Source organism: Stegostoma tigrinum, chromosome 2 (assembly GCF_030684315.1).
Source record: "Stegostoma tigrinum isolate sSteTig4 chromosome 2, sSteTig4.hap1, whole genome shotgun sequence".
In the NCBI taxonomy this organism is placed as follows: domain Eukaryota; kingdom Metazoa; phylum Chordata; class Chondrichthyes; order Orectolobiformes; family Stegostomatidae; genus Stegostoma; species Stegostoma tigrinum.
Window position 1 is genome coordinate 79,142,577 of NC_081355.1, and position 19,946 is coordinate 79,162,522.

At 39.0% G+C, this 19,946-nt stretch overlaps 1 protein-coding gene across 1 annotated transcript in view; it reads left to right on the forward strand.

The window, feature by feature from the left end:
• Nucleotides 1-19,946, forward strand: part of LOC125464190 (thrombospondin type-1 domain-containing protein 7A-like) — a 561,444-nt gene that overhangs the window by 486,242 nt on the left and 55,256 nt on the right. Inside the window, exons 16-19 of the mRNA XM_059654908.1 lie at nt 4,546-4,740; nt 7,005-7,268; nt 11,537-11,715; nt 18,504-18,637. Of these exons, the coding sequence (XP_059510891.1) occupies nt 4,546-4,740; nt 7,005-7,268; nt 11,537-11,715; nt 18,504-18,637 (772 nt within the window). The remainder of the gene's footprint in view (nt 1-4,545; nt 4,741-7,004; nt 7,269-11,536; nt 11,716-18,503; nt 18,638-19,946) is intronic.

The following is a 19,946-nucleotide window of genomic DNA, read 5'->3' on the forward strand; positions in this document are numbered from 1 at the left end:
TTTTATAACGCAAACTCTCCACTCTTGGCAACATCCTGGTAAACCTTTTCTGAACCCTCTTGTGTTTAATAATATCCTTCCTATCACAGGGTGACCAGAACTATATACAATATTCCAGAAGAGGCTTCACCACAACCTGTACAACCTGAACATGATGTCCCAAATCCTATACTTACAGGTTGTAGTAATATTGTATTCTGTTAGAAACAGTACATTTTGCCCTCATTTTTCATGCTTCAGTAATAAATTCGACGACAGCAGCAGTTGAAATTTAAAGATAATATCTAATAATATTTGATCAGGTGAAGAAAAGGCTTCACAAAAAACAGTATGAAAGATGCAGTCCTCCACCAAATTGTTAATCTTAGTTACACTGCTCTGAAAAAAAAGACAGACTTCAATAAAAATGAAAATCAGGAGAAATTTATAATGGATGACTAATTCATTAGTACCAGTTAACCAGCCTTCAAAAGACAAAATTAGCCCCACTATCATCATCTTTGTTCCCTTTCCCCTTAACTACTTTATATTCATTCTTCACTCACCTCTAGTTCTATCGTGCTTGCAATCTTTCCATCATCCCACAGTAGTGCCATTATTCCCCCATTAGCCTGCTGAACTAGAAAAATCAAATTGTCTCAAACACCCATTTACAATTCCTCATAACATGGGCTAATATTATTAAAATAGTGTAGTCAATCACCCTTATGGACCTAACAGTGTCAAAAAATCCACGTTCTTATGACATTTGTAACTGTATGTGACTCCTGTTGAGAATGTGGCAAAGTGATTTTGTTTTCCCAGTCACAAAGCCTAGTTGTTAATCTTATTCTCTCTATGGCAAGATCACTGTTAAGTAGGCTCTTCTCTCCAGGCGTTGACTGTTAATTGCTACTAAGTGACATTGTGCTGCAGTATTTTGAAATTATAATGACATGATAATTTTTGTTTCCCTTCCTTCCAAGGAAGTTAAATTTTTGAATTAAAAATTTTGTAATGTTAATTATTTTTTCTCACAAATCAAACCTGCTTAATCTTTCCACAAGGTTTTAAGTAACTTCTTCTAGCACTGGTCAGCCTTTCCTTCTCCAGCTTTCCTGCTGTGCCTTTTCAGTATATTCCCAGCCCAATTGCACTTCAAACTCTTTTAAGGAAACTGTGAGGCTGTCATTTTGGCCTTGTTCTACTTCTGTCCTATTCCAATGCCTAACTTTCACATTACAGAGACAATCCAGAGATTTGGCAGTTAAATTCCAATATCAACGGTTATGCTATTTCAATGCATTCTAATACTTTGAAAAGTGTTCATATCAATTCCTTTATGTGTAAGCCATGAGATTCTCTGACTTATCTGCATGGACTATCTCTTTTGCATTTTAGATCAGTTTTTTATATGCACACTTCTCAGTGTAAGTGTACCCATTTTGATGCTGCTGACCATGCTATAATAGATACTACATGTGATGATTGACTGATACATAATAATAGCTACCTCATAGCCTCTATAGTTACTTTTCTGATTGTAGTTCCTACTGCTTTTCCACATTACCTTGGCTTTGAAATTGTCAAGTTTCGTATTATTTACAAGTTTTCATCTAAATTTTCCTGATCCAATGAAAATTTTATATAAACTGCGGCCAGAATTTCCTTATGTCCTAGTGATGGGCTGGGAGACAGGAGGAATGTTAAAATGACAGCAAAAAGCATAAGGACGAAACCTCACTTCCTCCCCCTGCCGTGATGTTTATGTAGGAATGGCAGTAGCTTGGTTGCCTGCTGAAGGAAGGCAGAGTCCAAATAATTAATTAGTCAGTGCTGGTTAAATTTCCCTGCTTTTGGCATTTTACCAACATTCTGTGCCTCCTCTGATTCATGGTGAGACTAGCTGTTTGACCAGATTTCTTCTGATCGGAGTTTCCTAAGAGATCACAAACAAAGTTGCTAGAAAAGCTCAGCAGGTCTGGCAGCATCTGTGAAGGGGAAAAAAAAAGTTAACGTTTTGGGTCAAGTGAGCCTTCCTCAGAAGACCCTTCCTCACCGCACCTGAAACATTAACTCTGTTTTCTCCTTCAAAGCCAGACCTGGTGAGCCTTTCCAGCAACTATGTTTTTGTTCCTGATTTACAGCATCCTCAGTTCTTTTGGTTTTCCTAACAGATCATTGACTGCTTTCACATTAATTGCTCTTTGATTTCTACTGGCATTTACGGAGTTAATAAAGGCTTGAATTGTTACCTAAAGTGGTTCATGTTTACAGGGCAATAGCTGAAAACCAAGGTTCCCAATTCAAGCTTTCTGACCATGCGATGTGCTGTCTCAAGGGTGATGTAGTTTCTGTTCCTCCTTGCCTCCAGCATGACAGAGAAAGTTAATGGAGGTGACACAAATGAAGACAGGCTGCTCAAAGAAGGAAGTGGAAGAGACAAAGTGTACTTATCAGAGGCCATATCGACTCAGGATCTTTAGGAGATATTTTTCCCACATCACTGTCACTGAGGAACAGTGTAGGCAATGCTTCAGTTCCTCTAACGTCATGCTCAATGAAATCTGCCACTACTTGTGAATAGAAATGCACCATCACAATTGGCGGAAGTGATCATTGCCAGTAAAGTTAACCATGGATGTTAACTTCTTTGTGACAGTATCCTTCCAAGTGTTAGCAAGGAACCTCTCTAACATCTCTCACTGCATCATCCACCATTGTATTAGGGAATTGACTGACATTTGGTATGCAGAGAGAGGAGGATACATGGCTTTCATACTTTTATGGAGAGAAGCAGGTAGCTTTACCAAAATATTGGTGTCTGTAGTGTCAGATGCACACATGTGGCTTTGCAAGCACAGTGTACAAATTCACGAATTTATTGCATTCGCAAATGTTACCTTTCCCTCAATGTCTGGCTGGTGTATGACCAAACTCAGATTATCATACAGGTCAGTATCCAATTTGTCTAACCTAAGTTTTGAGGAAGTATCTAAAAACCATAGTTTGGGATAGAATTAGTAGCCTTCTGAAAATGTTGAGTTGCTGGAGACTTTTGAAGAAGTAATGGAAAGAGTCAATGAGGACAATACTGTTGATTTAGTGTGCATGATCATTCCAAAAGTATTTGATACAGCACCACACAACAGTCTTATGAAAAAATTTACAGCACGTGGAATAAAAGGGATAGTAGCAACATGGATACAAAGTTGTCTGATGAAGAAGGATCAAAGAGTAATGGTCAGTGGACATTTCTGTTGTAGTTACAGAGAAGATGCAGAAAAAGATCAGCTCTAACATATGAGAGATCTGTAAGTAAATCTGATAACAGCAGGAAAGAAGCTGTTCTTAAATTTGCTGGTATGTGTTTTCAAACTTTTGTGTCTTCTGCCTGGTAGAAGAGGGTAGAAGAGAGTATAACCATGGTGGGAGAGGTTTTTGATTATGTTGGCTGCTCTCCCAAAATGGCAGGAAGAATAAATGGAACGAATGGATGGACTGCTGGTTTTTATGATGGACTTGGTTCCGTTCACAACTGCCTCTAATTTCTTGCAGTACTGGGCAGACCTGTTACCGTACCAAACTGTGATGCATCTGAATAGAATGCTTTCTATGATGCATCAATAAAAATTCATGGGTCATTGTGAACATGCTGAATTTCCTTAGTTTTCTGCGGGAGTCAAGGAGTTGGTATGCTTTCTTGACTTTAACGTTGATGTGGATGGACCCAGATAGATATTTACTTTGGGAAATTGGAGCTGTCGACCACCACCACCACCTCAGCACCATAGATACAGGCAAAGATGTGCCCTTCACTTTGTGAATTCGACGACCAGCTCCTTCATTTTGCTGATATTGAGGAAGAGATTTTTGTCTTTATAGCGTGACACTAGAGTGTCTATCTCCTTCCTATAGTCTGTCTTAGCATTTTTTGAGACCTGATCCACAGCAGTGGTGTCATTTGCAAACTTGTAAGCTGAGTTAGAGTTGAATTTGGCCACACGGTTGTGAGCATATCAGGAGTATAGTCAGGGGCTGAATATACAGCCTTGCGGGGCACTGGTATTGAGGATTATGGTGGAGGAAGTGTTGTCACCTATCTTTATTATTGTGATCTGCAGGTCAGGAAGTCACAGATCCAGTTGGGAGTAGTGTCCTAAGTTTCAGAGTTTGGAGCTGAATTTTATTGGAATTATGCTGTTGAAGATGGAGCTAAAGTCAATATATTGGAGTGTGATGCAGGTGTCCTTGTTATCCACATGTTCCAGGGATGACTGTAGGGCCAGGGAGATCATGTCTGCTGTGGTATTATTGTGATGGTAGGCAAATTGTAGCAGATCGAGACAATCTGGGAGGCTGGAGTTGATGTATGCCATTACTAACTTCTCGATCTTATGATCATTGCGCCTGTATTTGTGATCTTCCTAAATTTTGCAGTCTTCTTCCACACCCTAAATTATTGTGATAAGTTGCTTTCAAATATATTTCGGTGCTTCCAACTAATCAGGACAAAATTTTAAACAATCCGTGCCTTTTATGCAATCTTATTTCTTCTATTTTTAGCAATATCATGTCGCAAGCAAGATGGTGGTCAAGTGGATATTAATACTTGTCTGAAGTGGGCTGGTACAATGCCACCTTTAACTCAACACTGTCAGTTGCCCTGCCAGGATGACTGCCTGTTCACTAACTGGTCCAAATTTTCTGCCTGCAGTGGTGACTGCAGTACAGTACAGATCCGAAAGAGGACATTTGTTGGTGAGTAATTACACAAATAAAACATGCTTAGCAGACCAATCTTTCTATCTTATTCCACGAACATAAAATGAATTTGCATATGTGAGACTCTTTCATCCTTGTTCAAACGTTTATGTATGTTTTTATGATAGAGAAGTCAAATCACAAATTTAAATTTTCGGTAAGTATTTGTGATAGGTGCCATATTCAACAATTCACTCTGCAGATACATTTGTGGAATTTTCCCATTTCCTTTTTGTGTTTTGTCGAGTGAGATTCACGGCACTCAGCCCAGCATTGGTTCATATCAAATAATCCTACACTTCCAATTTCTTTCATCATGTACCCAGACCTTCACGTCTTTCTCATGGAATTGAATGTCAAGAGAGGACTATGGTATTTGGTAATGTCCAGACCTTCTGGCCGTTACACCAGGAGGTCATGTTTGAAGTTTGGCTGCAAACCACTGCAGAGACTGCAAGCTAGGAACTGTGGTACTCCACCATTATGACTGAAAACATGGCTCTGGAAGGCAAGTTAGCCCCTTGCTTTATGGACAGGGGCCTGATGGACAGGGTGGTGTGGAGGAAGGCCATAATTTTGCTGAAAAGTGCCAAAGGGGTTTACCCCACCAGACACAGCAGCCAGTGTCAATGCTGTATGTCAAGATAAAAGGAATGTACAGCAGTATAGGAAGAAGGTCAATGACCTTCTGAACTTTGCAAAGCTAAGTGTCTCTGACATCTCACAGTCACTGGGCCATCGTTCACTAACCCTGCTACGCTCACATTTCTTACCACAACTCATGTCCTTCAACTTTCATTATTGCATGCACCTGGTCCACTCATCTGTTTCCGTCCACCTCATCCTCTCAAAATTAACTCTTCTTATCCTTTGCATTTCCACCTTTTACAATGTTGGCACATCACTAGCTCTCCTGCTCCTCAATCACCATTCTCAGTGCTTGCATCCATTTCTGTCATAATCTTTCCCTCCCTTTGTTTCCCTTTGAGATTCAGTACCATTTCTGAATTCCCTACCATCAATATTCTAGGAATTATCATTGACCAGACCAGATTATCATTGAAGTGGTCCAGCCACATAAGTAGTGTAACTACAAATCAGGTCAGAGGCCAGAATTCTATGTCAGCTACTTCACATCCTGTCTCCCATATGCCTGTCCACCATCTACAAGGTAACAAGTCAAAATTGTGATTGAATCCTCTCCACTTACCTCTATGGGTGCAGATCCAACAACTTTCAAAATAACTGACAACATCCAGGGCAAAACAACCCACGTAACTGACACCCTATCAACCATATTCCCCGCCAAATCACAGTGGTGGCACTGTACATCATCTACAAGATGCACCACATCTCCTTCCATAGCACCTTCCAAACCAAGAAGGATGAGGACAAGCACACATGGCAATATCATCTGCAAGATGTCCTCCAAAGCAGACACCGTTGTGACTTGGAGCTATAGTTATATTTCTTCACTGCTACTAGGTCAGAATTGTTGGAACTCTTCCTAACATCATTGTGAGTGTAGTTATATCCCAAGGACAATAACAGTTCAAGAAGACAATTCTCAACACCTTGCAGGGCAATTAGGAATGGACAAAAGTGCTGGTTTAGCCAATAATGGCCAAAACCCATGTTATTAAGAAACAAAGTATCAGTACTTGAAACTTTTTTCTCAAGTGTCATCAAGCTATTGGAAGTCTCATCCAAGCCGTATTATCCCTGCCAACCCCTATGTTATTTTAAAGCATTACCTACTACTGTAATTATTTGATATCTCTGAATGCAAGTTCTTTAAATTAAGTCCTTACCAATGGAACGGATCCCATGTTTCACAGTACTTATGCTGGTGCTTCCAACACCACTCTTTCAGACACGTATTTAAACCACAGATCTGTTAATTCAGAGATTATTACCGTGGAGATGCTGCTTTATGATTTTTACTTCAGCAAAATCTCAATCCTAGTTCTACTTATGAATTTGGTTTCCATGGACTGCAAAAACTGGACCCTTCCTGTTGACCTTCAACTCCTGAGAGGATGCATTTTACCAGTGGCTAAACTGTGAATGTGAAAGGGTCAGAATTTTATCTGAAACCTCCCATGTCACGGCCGAATGTAATATTTCTCTTCAGCATGTCACTACAATCTCTCAAATGTTTGCCTTCTGAGTGCCCGATTGTACTATAATTTTCAAGTTGTTGAAACTTTGTTTCATCCTGGTGTGTCCCTTAGCAAAAATGTTTTCACTGTTACTCTCAGGGAAAAGCAGGAAGAGAGAGAAATGTAGGAATGCTCAACTCTTCCCTCTGATTGAGACCCAGTTTTGTCCCTGCGACAAATACACAGCTCAGCCTGTGGGCAATTTGTCTGACTGCATTCTTCCCGAGGGAAAGATGGAAAGTTTGCTTGGCATGAAGATCCAAGGTGATATCAAGGAGTGTGGTCGTGGATATCGCTTTCAAGCCTTGGCTTGTCGTGATCAGAATAATAGACTTGTGGAATCAGGGCGATGCAACAGACATGGTAAGCTGAAAGTAAATGAGAATTATTATTAATATTTGTTTTGAATACACATATCAGGATGCAAAAGTAGCCACCAGTATGATTTTTTCTAACCTTACAATGAAATAAACTATTTCTGCAGTTTGAACATTAGAAATGGAAAGAGGTGCTATAGCAGCTCAAGAAAACAGTTTACCAACAACTTATGAAGCACATTTAAGGGTGGACAATAAATGCTGGTCAATTTCCATATCTCATGAATGAATCAAGATCTGCAAGGTGATTTTTTGTGATCGTTGTAAGAGGATACCTAAATCCCTGCAAATGTCAACATTTATTGGTGCCTTTGCTTCTAAAAATTATTTTGTTTTTCAATTCAATTTACCAAAGTCAACAATTTCACAATTCTCCTCATACTCCAGTTTGTCATCCTCACTTAACTGTTTTCTGTTCCTCTTTTTTTGTTTTCTTCTTAATTAACTTTATATCATTAGCAAATTTGATTATATTGTATTAAGTACCCTGAAACAATGATCCCTGTGACACTGCTGCTTACATCTTGCCATTCTGGAATTAGCCACTTTATTCCCTATCCTGTAAATAATCCTCAATCCATGCTAATATATTATCCTAAATACCATGAACCCCATGTTGGGATGGACTTAAAATAAGATGGAAAATCTTAAAATAAATGTAACGAATGTAATTAGTAAAAATGTGTTTCACTGATGTAGTTAATCTTGGAGTTAAGATTATGTTGAGTCCTTTTCACTTGTTGCTCCAAAATCTGTTGTGTTCGGGATTTTTGGAAAGAGCCTAATGCAACCCCAGGAAATCACCCTCCCATCTGTTCTACTTGCATGATTTAATGAAATTAGGCTTTGCATAAAGGCTGCTAAGTTGATATCATGACTGAAAGCAAGAGAAGTTAACTTTTTAAATGCAATCAAGCTAATTACCAGATGCTGGAACATTAAACTGCAACCCCATCTTTCAGCTCCATATTGTTCCTTCAATCATAGCACATCTCAAACTCTTTCACACAGTTCCTTTGCCTATAAGGAGTGCTCAAAATTACCAGTGAGATTAGTTTCCTGACTTTTTTTTGTAACTTTTGCCTCTGAGCAAATGTCACAAAGATCAACCCTATTTTCCCCTTTGGAAGTCTTTGATCCATTTTTCCAGGAACTGGGAGCAGAAGAGCTGGATGACAATATGTATATGACTCCCGTGATATCTGTCTGTGAAGCGAGAAAACAGGCTTAGGATTTCCAGAATTACTGTGCGGACCATCACAAAATTTGCAAATGAATTGAAACATCGTAAATATGATCAAGTTAGTGTCGATTTGTTTTGCTTGTGATTTGGCTGGATGTTTTCTTCACGTGTACATTGTTAACAGAATTTTTTTAACCTTGTTAACCCTTGGCTCCTCAATAGCATTTCAGTATCTATTATGTTGAAAAGCTGAAATTGTAAGGTGCCCATCTAGACCCTGTTTCCATGGACACCAGATTATTTTTAATACCTCTTCCAAAATTTAATTTGCCTGGTACCAAATAGTATTAGTTAAGTGGGATGCATTGATTGACTCTTACTAAGCTCTTCCAATTCTGTGTGGAAAGGTTTTAAAAAAAAAGGGATTATTGGACTTCAGTATAGATAAGTATATCTGGCAATCATATTAAAACTTCTTAGATATTCTATTAAACTGTAATCATTTCAGATGAAGTGTGGAAGATTAGCTTAGACACATTTAACAATGCAAAAAAGTCTAACTATTGCAACCTCGAATCAGCTTGAATTGTGAGCCAAAGTTCCAGAAGAGGAACTTTAGATATTTACCATTTGGATTTCTTGCTTTCGAGTTAGAGGTTGTATTTCTATCTGTCTGCTGACTTAATGATAGTTTTCATCATTCTTCCCTCTTCTACATGGGTGACACTAGTTGTAGGATTCAATTTAATGTTCTGGTCTGAATCTACAAAGGCAAGAAGTTCAAGAGTGAAGTTTGAGAGATCACTCATGCAGGAGAAAAAGTATCATCTACGCGTGAAGACAACTACAAAGTAACATAATGTGCATGATAACAAGGTGTGGAGCTGGATCAATATAGCAGACCAGGCAGCATCAGAGGAGCAGGAAAGCTGACATTTTGGGTCTGGACCCTTCTTCAGAAATGGGGGAGGGGAAGGGGGCTCTGAAATAAGTAGAGAGAGGGGGAGGCAGTGATAGAAGGTGGATAGTGGAGCAGCTAGGTGGAGAAAAGATGGACATGTCAAGGAGGCGGTGATGAGGCCAGTAAAGGTGGGTGTAGATAGGGAGTTGGGAAGGGGTTAGTCAGTGAGGAGGGAAGGGTGGATAGGTGGGAGAGAAGACAGACAGCTCAAGGAGGCAGGAACGAGAAGGAGTGCTGGTCTAGGGATGAGGTCGGAGGTGGGGAGATTTTGAAACTCGTAAAGTCCAAGTTGAGACCATTGGGTTGTAGAGTTCCAAGGTGGAATATGAGGTGCTGTTCTTCCAGTTTTTGGGTGGCAGCGTTATGGCACTGGAGGAGGCCCAGGATGGACATGTAATCCAGGGAGTAGCAGAGGGAGTTGAAGTTGTTCGTGACTGGGAGGTTCTTGACTTTTGTCACGAACCGAGCATAGGTGCTCCACAAAGCGGTTTACGAGCCTCCGCTTGGTCTCCCCGATGTAGAGGAGGCCACATCAGGAACAGCAGATACAATATACCGCATTAGCAGATGTGCAGGTGAACATCTGTTTAATGTTGAAGGTTTTCTTGGGGCCTGGGATGGGGTGAGGGGACAGGTGTAGGGGCCGGAGTAGTACCTCCTGCGGTTGCAGGGAAGGGTGCCAGGGTGGTGGGACTGTTGGGAAGTGTGGAGTGGTTAAGGGAGTCGTGGAGAGAGCGGTCCGTCCGGAAGGTAGGTAAGGGTGGGGAGGGAAATATATCCTTCATAGTGGGGTCAGGTTGCAGGTAGAGAACGATGCTTTGAATCCAGAGGTTAATGGGGTGATACATGAGGACAAGGGGAATTCTGTCTTTGTTTTTATTGCAGGGAAGGGTGTGAAGGCTGAGGAGTGGGAAATGCAAGAGATGCGGTCGAGGGCGTTTTGACCACTGTGGGGGGGGTGTTCCAGCCCTTGAAAAATGAGGACATCTGGGATGTCCGGGAGTGGAATGGCTCATCTTGGGACCAATTGCAGTGGAGGTGAAGGAATTGGGAATAGGGAATGGCATTTTTGCAGGAAGGTGGGTAGGAGGAGGTGTAGTCGAGCTAGCTATGGAAGTTGGTTGGCTTGAAATAGATATTAGTTTCCAGGTAGTTATGAGACATGGAGACAGAGAGGTCCAGGAAGGAGAGAGAGGTATCAGAGATGGTCCAGGTGAACTTAAGGTTGGGGTGGAATGTGTTAGTAAAGTGAATGAACTGTTCGAGCTCCTCATGGGAGCACGAGGCAGCACTGATCCAGTCATCGATGTAACGGAGGAAGAAGTGGGGGATAGGGCCAGTGTAGCTGTGGAAGAGGGATTGTTCCACGTACCCTACAAAGAGGCAGGCATAGCTTGGACTCATGTGGGTACCCATGGCCACCCCCTTTTGGCTGTAGGAAGTGGAAGGAGTTGAAAGAGAAGTTGTTAAGGGTAAGGACAAGGTGCATGATGGTGTGAAACAGTCCAAAAATTTCAAGCCCCATTCTAACCCAATACTAGCTAAATTGGAAAGAAATCAGTTTTCGGCACTGGTGATGTGGTAGTTGAAGTTATCTGTTTCAAGCCCATTTCAGATCTGTTGCATTTTCTTAAGCTTTGAATAATCATACTATTAATTGCTGTTGTCAAAAATCTCAACGTTCAGAAAAGTTAACATTATCAACATTTTGGGAACAAAATTCCTCTTTTGTAGGGGTTTTGAACGAGTGATGGTGGATCAGCAGCTAATTTTACAATCTTTTTTTTTCCATTGACCGGAGGACTGTATTTTTACAGAAAACTTTGGGGAAGTCAGCTACCAGCATGGACCTGTAGTAGGTGAGAGTGTAGGCTATGGAATCAACCACATAACCTTATCTCTAATCTTGACTCTGCATATTTATGGCTGGGTGTGCAGCATCACGTGATTGTCTTCTGTTCTATTTGTAAAGAGATATGTGATAACTTAAATTCAGTATTTATTAGCTCAGCAGGTTTCACGACATTTTTGCGACCATACAAGCTGTCATAACATGGGTACTATATTAACACGCTACCACTGCTTTTATAATTGTGTTCTCCACTGACAGCTTATATAGAGGAGGCTTGCAACATCCCCTGCCCTTCTGACTGTAAACTGAGTGAATGGTCCAATTGGTCACGCTGTAGCAAATCATGTGGCAGTGGAGTGAAAGTCAGATCCAAGTGGCTGCGTGAGAAGCCATACAACGGTGGAAGGCCCTGTCCAAAACTCGATCACACCAACCAGGTAATAAATTTAGAGCAAATTTTGCAAGCCTGTTTTTGAACATTTTATTAACTGCAAACAGTTCAGATGATCGTGAACTAGATGTTTGATTCAACCTCCCCAACTGGCGATAACAGCAACGACTAGAGTTTTCTTTTGATGTATCACCATAAAAAGTGAAAGAAAAATGTAGGTGTCAGATTAGCAATCTGGCTGTAAACCAAATTTAAAATTAAAAGGTTCACAATCATCTACAGAAAGTATTCTGCCCCTACAATACCAGGCATAGTCAAGTTATAAATATTTAGAAGAAAATTTGGAACGTTAAATTACTGAAAAAAGATTAAATGTAATTTTGAATCTCTTAAAGCTTGCAGAGGGCTGAGAACTGTATTAACTACACATGTGTATACAAGGTGTATTAAAAAATTGTGTAGCATGTCCTTCATTTCAATGTTTTACTTTCAGTTCATATTCATCAATAGTGAATCAATGTTGTATGCAAATATAGAATCCTAAACTATTCTGATATTGTGGCACTGAACGTTGAAATGGAGAAAGGAAATATTCAACAAAAAGCACTTAGGGAAACTCAGCAACTCTGATAGCATTTAGAAAGAGAATCGGAGTTAATAATAACTAGGTTCCAAAGAATAATAACAAACTCAAAATGCTAATTCTGATTCTCTCTCCATGAATCCTGCCAGACTTGCTGAGTTTCTCCAACCTTTTATAATTTTATTTCAAATCTCCAGCATTCACAACACTCTGTCTTTATTGTAGGGAAATATTCAAGTTCAGTACCCACTAGGACCCAATCCCATTTAGTCTGTATGAAATATGGAGGTGTTTAAAGGAGTTTGTGGAATGGGACAAGTACATTTAGAAAGGAGAGGCAGTCCCTCGTGTTTCTTGACAGTTGACTAAAGGGGCCATTTGAAATGTGGGTCTGTTTTGCCAATTATTATTTGTAGGTTCCCGGCCAGGCAGACAGAAAAGGAGAAAAAATATATTCAATGACCACATAGAAATTATATTTTTCAAAAAAAATTCATTTTTGCCTCTATTTAGAACATTATTTTGAGCACAATATTAGCAGCAAGTGAAACATCAGAAAATCAATAAAACAAGCCAGTTAAAAAAAATACTCCAATGGGATTTGATGTCAAAACCTTTTCTTTAAAAATTATGTACAAGTAAAGTAAAAGCAGAATAAATGACATAACATGTGACTCTGTTTAAAATCAAACCAACTTCTATCGTAAGTCCAATCCAGTTTTGCACCTTGGAGACTCGTTACTTTGACATGTTCAGGCAAGGCTCATTAAGAGATGGGCAGCTGGAAAGCAACTGCTAAGATGTGTGAAAAGAGGAAAGGTTGATTTACTGTCTAAATAGATACTGTGGGGAAAAAAATATCTAAAGCTGTCAAGCAGGTGTAAGTCTGTCCCAGACATAAAGACCAAATAGAAATTTTAAGCCATATTTTGTCTACAGTGGTGGATAGCTGAAGTCTTGTCCTGACTTGGATAATAATACCCTGGAACATGCAATCTTTGCACCCAGAGAGCAGATATGGGATGGAGTCAGGCCTGATGATCCTCGAAGTAGAGGGTAAACAGCCAGGAGCGTGGGTTTGTGCCAGGGTTGGCTGGTTAAAGACCCACCCTGTTTCTCTAGAACTTCATCCCAGGTGTTTTGAAAGTTACTCAAGCTCTAGCCCTCACTCCTCATGTAACCACCACTAACCCTCTCCCACCCAAATACACGTAACTATGGCACCTCGTACTCTCTGTTATCTTTTGCCCTGTATCCATCCAGCATGGAAGCAGATGGAGGGACATACATTGACATGTGAATGGGGGGATGGTCATGAGGAGGAATATTTGAACTTGCTTTCCAAAAGATTCCCTCATGCAATCTATGTTTTGTCACGCCTCTGAGAATCTGTGAACCATGGCACTGTAAAAAATTGGTGTGACTCCATAGAAGTTTTAGAAGAGTAGAGCTATTCCTATCCCCACTATGGAACAGCCAGATCAGCCATGCCCACACCAACCAAGATGCTTCAAAAGCCCTTCTGAAAATCAGAAAATAGGAACTATGTCAATAGCCCCAGAATTGGGCCCTGGTTGTCATTTTGAAAAGGCTTACATGTCAGTTTGACTCAGTAAAAATCTGGCCCATGACCTTTTCCTTGTACAAGGTAGAAGTAACTTGTATGACCTCCCAGTGTTAAATGGTTTAACCATTTCCAGCAAACATGCTGTCAATAAAATTTATAACTCATCTGCTGCACTACTGCCAGAGCTGCAGCTGGAATACTGGAAAAGAAATCCAAGGCTGAATGTAATAAAATGTGAGGCTGGATGAACACAGCAGGCCAAGCAGCATCTCAGGAGCTTTTGTGCTCCTGAGATGCTGCTTGGCCTGCTGTGTTCATCCAGAGCTTTTGTGCTCCTGAGATGCTGCTTGGCCTGCTGTGTTCATCCAGCCTCACATTTTATTATCTTGGAACTCTCCAGCATCTGCAGTTCCCATTATCTCCAAGGCTGAATGTGTTTGATTTCCAAGGCTGGAATACCATATTCTGAGATTTATTGGCCTGATTTTAGAGTATGATTTAAGAATGAATTAGGACATACAAATTGCCATTTACTTTTAAACAATTTTTTTATAGAGAGTGACTATTGTGTTCAATAATAATTGTTCCTTGTTTTTTCTTTGTGTCTTTCCATTGACAATTTGTGGGCTCACCTTACAGGCTCAGGTAAGTCAGTAAGTTCCACTGTAAGAGTGCATGTGTCTATTGTCTACTATATCTACATTCATATTTTGTTATGTTCTTGCATGGATCTTTATGCTTAATTTCAAGTTGGAATTATTTTTATCCTTGTTTGAATTATTTCATTGTTGGATGTGTGATTTCAGTCGATGCATTTGAGAGACCGAAACCCCATACCACCACTTTATGCCAGACAGAGGGTGAGCGGGATGTGTAATTGAAGTGAATGTGACATTTGCAAAAAATTCATGCTATATACAGAGGACATTAACAAATAATAGATAAAATAGTAAAGTTTCAAAAGTCAATGCAATAAATAATCTAATATTACATACATTAAATAAATCTTGTTTCAGGGAGATCTGATATGGTTTTATACAGACGCAATTTGGAATTTATTTTGCAGTCTATTACGACATTTAAAGCATATATTTTGCAATAAATTGTTTTAGTCACATAGGAGTCATACTATTCAAATTCACACTTGAAACTTTACAAAATGGAAAAACCTGTTTCATTAAGAGAGCAATATATTTCATGAAATAGGATGCATTTATTAAAGAATATGGCAACAGATGATTGAGGCCGTTACAGCTTTCTCAAGCCAAAAGTTCATTAAAGGCTTTGTTCATGGTTGGGATCTTTCCTCTGGCATTGGTTACATTCCAGAACCCATCCATGCCTCAACTGAAAAAATTGCTGCTGGAATCGGATGCTGTGTAATTCAATGTAATGCTGCTGACAATGTCTGTAGGGCTATCTGGGATTCCTTCCTTAAGACTTCTACAAAACCCTTTGACACATCAACTGCTTCTATTCATGCAGTGCATCAAAATCTAGATAGGTTGGATCAGATGTTGGACAAAATTCATGACCGCTGTCCACAAGAGCAAGATCAGAGAAGCATCGGGATTCAGATGTCTAAAATCCAAGAACAGCACTACATGAAATCCTTCCATGTGAGACATGAGAATTGAAGCTTCACATATCACTTCTTAGCAGACATTCTCCTGGATAATACTGTTACCTAGACATAAGTCTTTGATCAACAGAAGTTTAAAAACAGTGGCGCCAACACATGCTCAATGACAGTTACTGCAGTATACATACATGTTTCAGGAATTCAGTGTGTTCTCCATTTATATCTCTTCTAAGTCTTTCTGTGCTCCCAATGTGGGAAACCTGTACTCATAGTACTCTCTAACTCTTCTTGGGCTGCCAAAGAAGTAATCTGAAATTGAAGCTGTTTGTATATTCTGTTACTGTTTTCAGGATGATAAATAAAGTCAATGTTTCATCTCCATCTTGTGAAAATTTGCATAATGGTGCAAATCAGAGAAGAGATGGTCACTTTGTCATGCTTCCCAGGCAGCCTGGCTGACTATTTTCCTTGCTGTTAACTCATTGTTTTAGATTCCCTTGAAACCTGGCCAGCCTGTGTGGTCAGGCAATGACCATGGCCATTTTAAATCAGAACTTCAGTATTTTTTTAAACAATTTCAGCCCTTGAATGTGTTAGGTATTAATCAATGTATTCTATTTCATCTTGACAGTCTTCACAGTAATGTATCTCAAAAAAAATCGTTAAGGTGTCTCATTAATATGATCTTAAAATAATTTAGAAAGTTCAATTTAATTGCCCTTTGCAAATATGTCCTGCATTCAAACTTGTGTTACATATGATCTGAGCTAAAAGGCCGAGAGGCATTGGAGATTGAGGGGTGACCTTATAGAGGTTTATAAAATCACGAGGGACAAGGGCAGGATAAATAGACAAGGTCTCGTCCCTGGGGTGGAGATTCTGAGACTAAAGGACATTGGTTTATTGTGAGGGAGAAAGATTTGAAAGGGATCTAAGGGGCAAAATTTTCAAGCAAAGGGTAGTGCATGTATAGGATGAGCCATCACAGGAAGTGGTGGAGGCTGGTACAATTACGGCATTTTAAAGGCATCTGGACAGGTATATGAATAAGAAAGGCTTAAAGGGATATGGACCAAATGCTGGCATGTGGGACTAGATTAATTTAAGATATATGGTCGGCATGGACGAATTGGACTGAATAGTCGGATTCCATGCTGTACTTCTCTATAACTCTATGACTTGTGTTGTTTAATAAATGAGACTGAATTTCAAAAGGGCCTGTTCTGCAGTAATCTTGACCAAACCACAGAATTCCCAGCAAAATGACTTGGACATAAATATTATATGCATGTATGCTGATTTTATGTTTGAACAGTAAGATCGTCATATAACATGTTAATTTATTTAACTACAAATAACGGCTGTGTCAACTGTGTTGATATTTATTGACTCATCTGACAATCTTTGAGAGCAATTGTCATTTTTATTTTAATCCACACATTTAAAAACACAAACATATTCTAGAGTTTAGAAAGATTTTTCTGGAATGTAGTATCACCCCAGGTAATTATATTTTGATTTATAAGTTTGACCTATTTGATGTTTGTTGCAGTGCCTCGCCAGCGACTGTCTAAACTATCACTTAAAAGAGTAGAAAGGTTTTTCCTTTCATACATTTCTGATAAAAGAAAAATGTTACCAGTTAGAGGCTAATTATTATGTTCTCCCATTAAAATGACTAAAGTTGTTTTTAACAAGGAAGTTCTTAAATATTGTGAATAATATTAGTTAGGGATGAGCTAATAATTATTTTTATAATGCAGACACCTGTAGAATTAACATTTTTATTAAACTGTACATATTAACACATTCTCATGCTGTAGATCATATTTTGAGAGGAAGTTTCTATCTGTCAGAGGAAAAGACCTGATCTACAGTAACCTTGATAACTTAGGAAAATGATAAGTTGTGGTGTGCAGTGTCATACACTGAGTATTAATCAGCAATAAATAGTTTAATCCTGGTCAAAAAATAAATAAACAGGAAGAAAAAAAAAGTAAAACTAATTAGAAAAAGTTGTTTTAAAATACAGATACCGACATATGCAACCATAGCTGAACTAACAATTCATTACATGTTAAAAATGACTTAATTAATATAGCACTATTTATTTTCAGTCATTATAATACTTTACATATTTCAAACAAATTCTACAATGTGTCTTAGTGTTTTTATCTTTCACTTCATTACAAAATTTCTCTGTCTCTCATGTTCCTTTGGTTTGATATCAAATGGATTGTGAATCACTTTGGGCCTATTTTAACTTACCTGACATTAATTTTAAATGTTTAGAACAGAAGAATTTGTTTAAATGCTTGTTTAATATACTTCAGCTCTTGGAAGGAAAACTCAGAATAAGCATATGGACGCAATCTCATGGAAGTCTCTCCTGAGCCGCTATTGAAGTTCTAGCCAAACAGGAGCCATGCAGTGCGAACAAAATATTCTCCAAACTTCGAAAACCCCAGTAACTACAACATAAATGTTGGCTCAGTTAGGTTCCTTCAGCTGCAAACATTATACTACAGTGAATAATTCACTTTTGTAGCAACTGATTCAGCATATATTTTACAAGAGCGAGTATTTTATTTGAGCCTTCTTTGAACATAATGAAAGATTCTTCTTTTTGTACTTGTTTCAGTCACTGCTGTTCGAAAGATAGTTATTGAAGTCCATGGAACTTTGCACAAGCATCACTGTCATTTATTCTGTCATCCCTCGTGCCACTTGTATTTCTTTATGCCAATAATTATATTTGGCTGTTTTTCTGCATCCACCAAGGTCATCTTATGCTTGATCCAACCTTTGATCTTTGATTTTCCTCTGGGGCTTTCACCAAAGGCTCCTCAAATCAAATTTTGCATGGCTGCAGTAATTATCCAATCCATCATGTAGCCAAGAGTAGCAGAAGAACAGTGTACTGCAGGCTTTTCGTTATAAATGTGTCGAGTTGCAAAAGAAAAACACTTCTGTTCCTCAGAGAATAGAAATCAAATGTTGAGCTGGGTTCTAGTGTGGTTGAACTGGAAGTGGGTCCCAAAGGACTAGTAGTTGAAATAACTATACTTATTCATGCCAGTATTATGTGAATTATTATCATAGGTATATGAGGTGGTACCATGTCACAGCGACTGCAGTCAGTATGTGTGGATAGCCGAACCATGGAGCGTCTGCAAAGTAAGCAATGTGGATCTGAAGGATAACTGTGGAGAAGGAGTGCAAACACGCAAAGTGAGGTAAAGCTAATAAACGTTTATTTTAAAAATCTGATTTCATATTATATAGTTGTGTTATAGGCTGTTAAGACAGATACACCAAACACTGCAATAATGATAGGTAATCTAAATTACAAATTTTTAGAAATGAATAACAAGTTTCAGGAGAGCTTCTCTATGCATGCCTACTGACACTGCCCCATCTGCTGTAATGCAATTAGTTGAATCACTTCCTGGGTATTACAAATTAACTATTTGTATTTTCAGTAGCATGTTAATTAGTATTAAAGCAATTGAAGCAATATTATAACATCTTATCTTCTTAAATGGCAAAACAGTACATTTTATAAATGGTCAATATATTGGACTAGGATAATTATGAACAATATTTACACATTGTTAGAGTGTTTAATATGTACAAGTGTCTGCTAACCTAGGCTGGTTTGGTAACAGTGACACTTTGCTGAAATCTGGAATGGTTAACTCCTTTCTCTTACCTCATGGATTGAGCCGACAATGATCTTGTACTTGAATGTTGCGTTGTCATCTACCCTAATTCCAGTCTCATAACTTGAGAAGGTGTTATTGATGCAGTAGGAACATTGAACATGTTGCTACTGGATAGCTTTCACAGATGACATCTATTCTTCCGCAACATTGCTCTATTTGTGATGATCACTTAATAAGAAAATGGTTCATCACAGATCTTTGACACTTCCTCTGGGGCTTTCACCAAAGGCTCCTCAAATCATTTTTGGTTGAACTGTGGTTTCTGACTGCTTCTTCACTACCACTTTCAACACAATTTTGTCCAGTTTCCTTTTAGACTATATGCCTGATTGGTGCTGCTGAATGCAGAGCAGTTTGTGGCTAATGCATGCGACAACACTTACCACATGCCTTGTGTTATCTGGTTGTCTTGATTAGCTTACCTACGGTTATTGCTGTTCTGAGAACCTGTATTGCCTCCTTGCTGCAATGGCTTCACATTTTCTGTCATCTCTGAGTAGATTGTTGATGTTGTTTCTTGATCTTGTCAAGATTCTTTTGGAATGCTTGTATTGGGGTAACAGCTCCCTGATTCTCTCAGAAAGCATGTGAAAAATTGCAATAGTTGCCTTTGTCTCAACATCCACTGATGAAGGTTTCTTTGGATCTAATGTGATGGCTTCCAAATTTAACCATGACTCTTTGTTGATCTTGCAGTATTGTCCAGAGTTGAAATGGGCCCTTCTGGTTTGCTTCTGATGTCCCAAAGTATTGGTGCAAGGGATAACGTCATTGCTAGTATTTTTTATGTTCCTTGATTATCATATCTAAAACTTCTGAC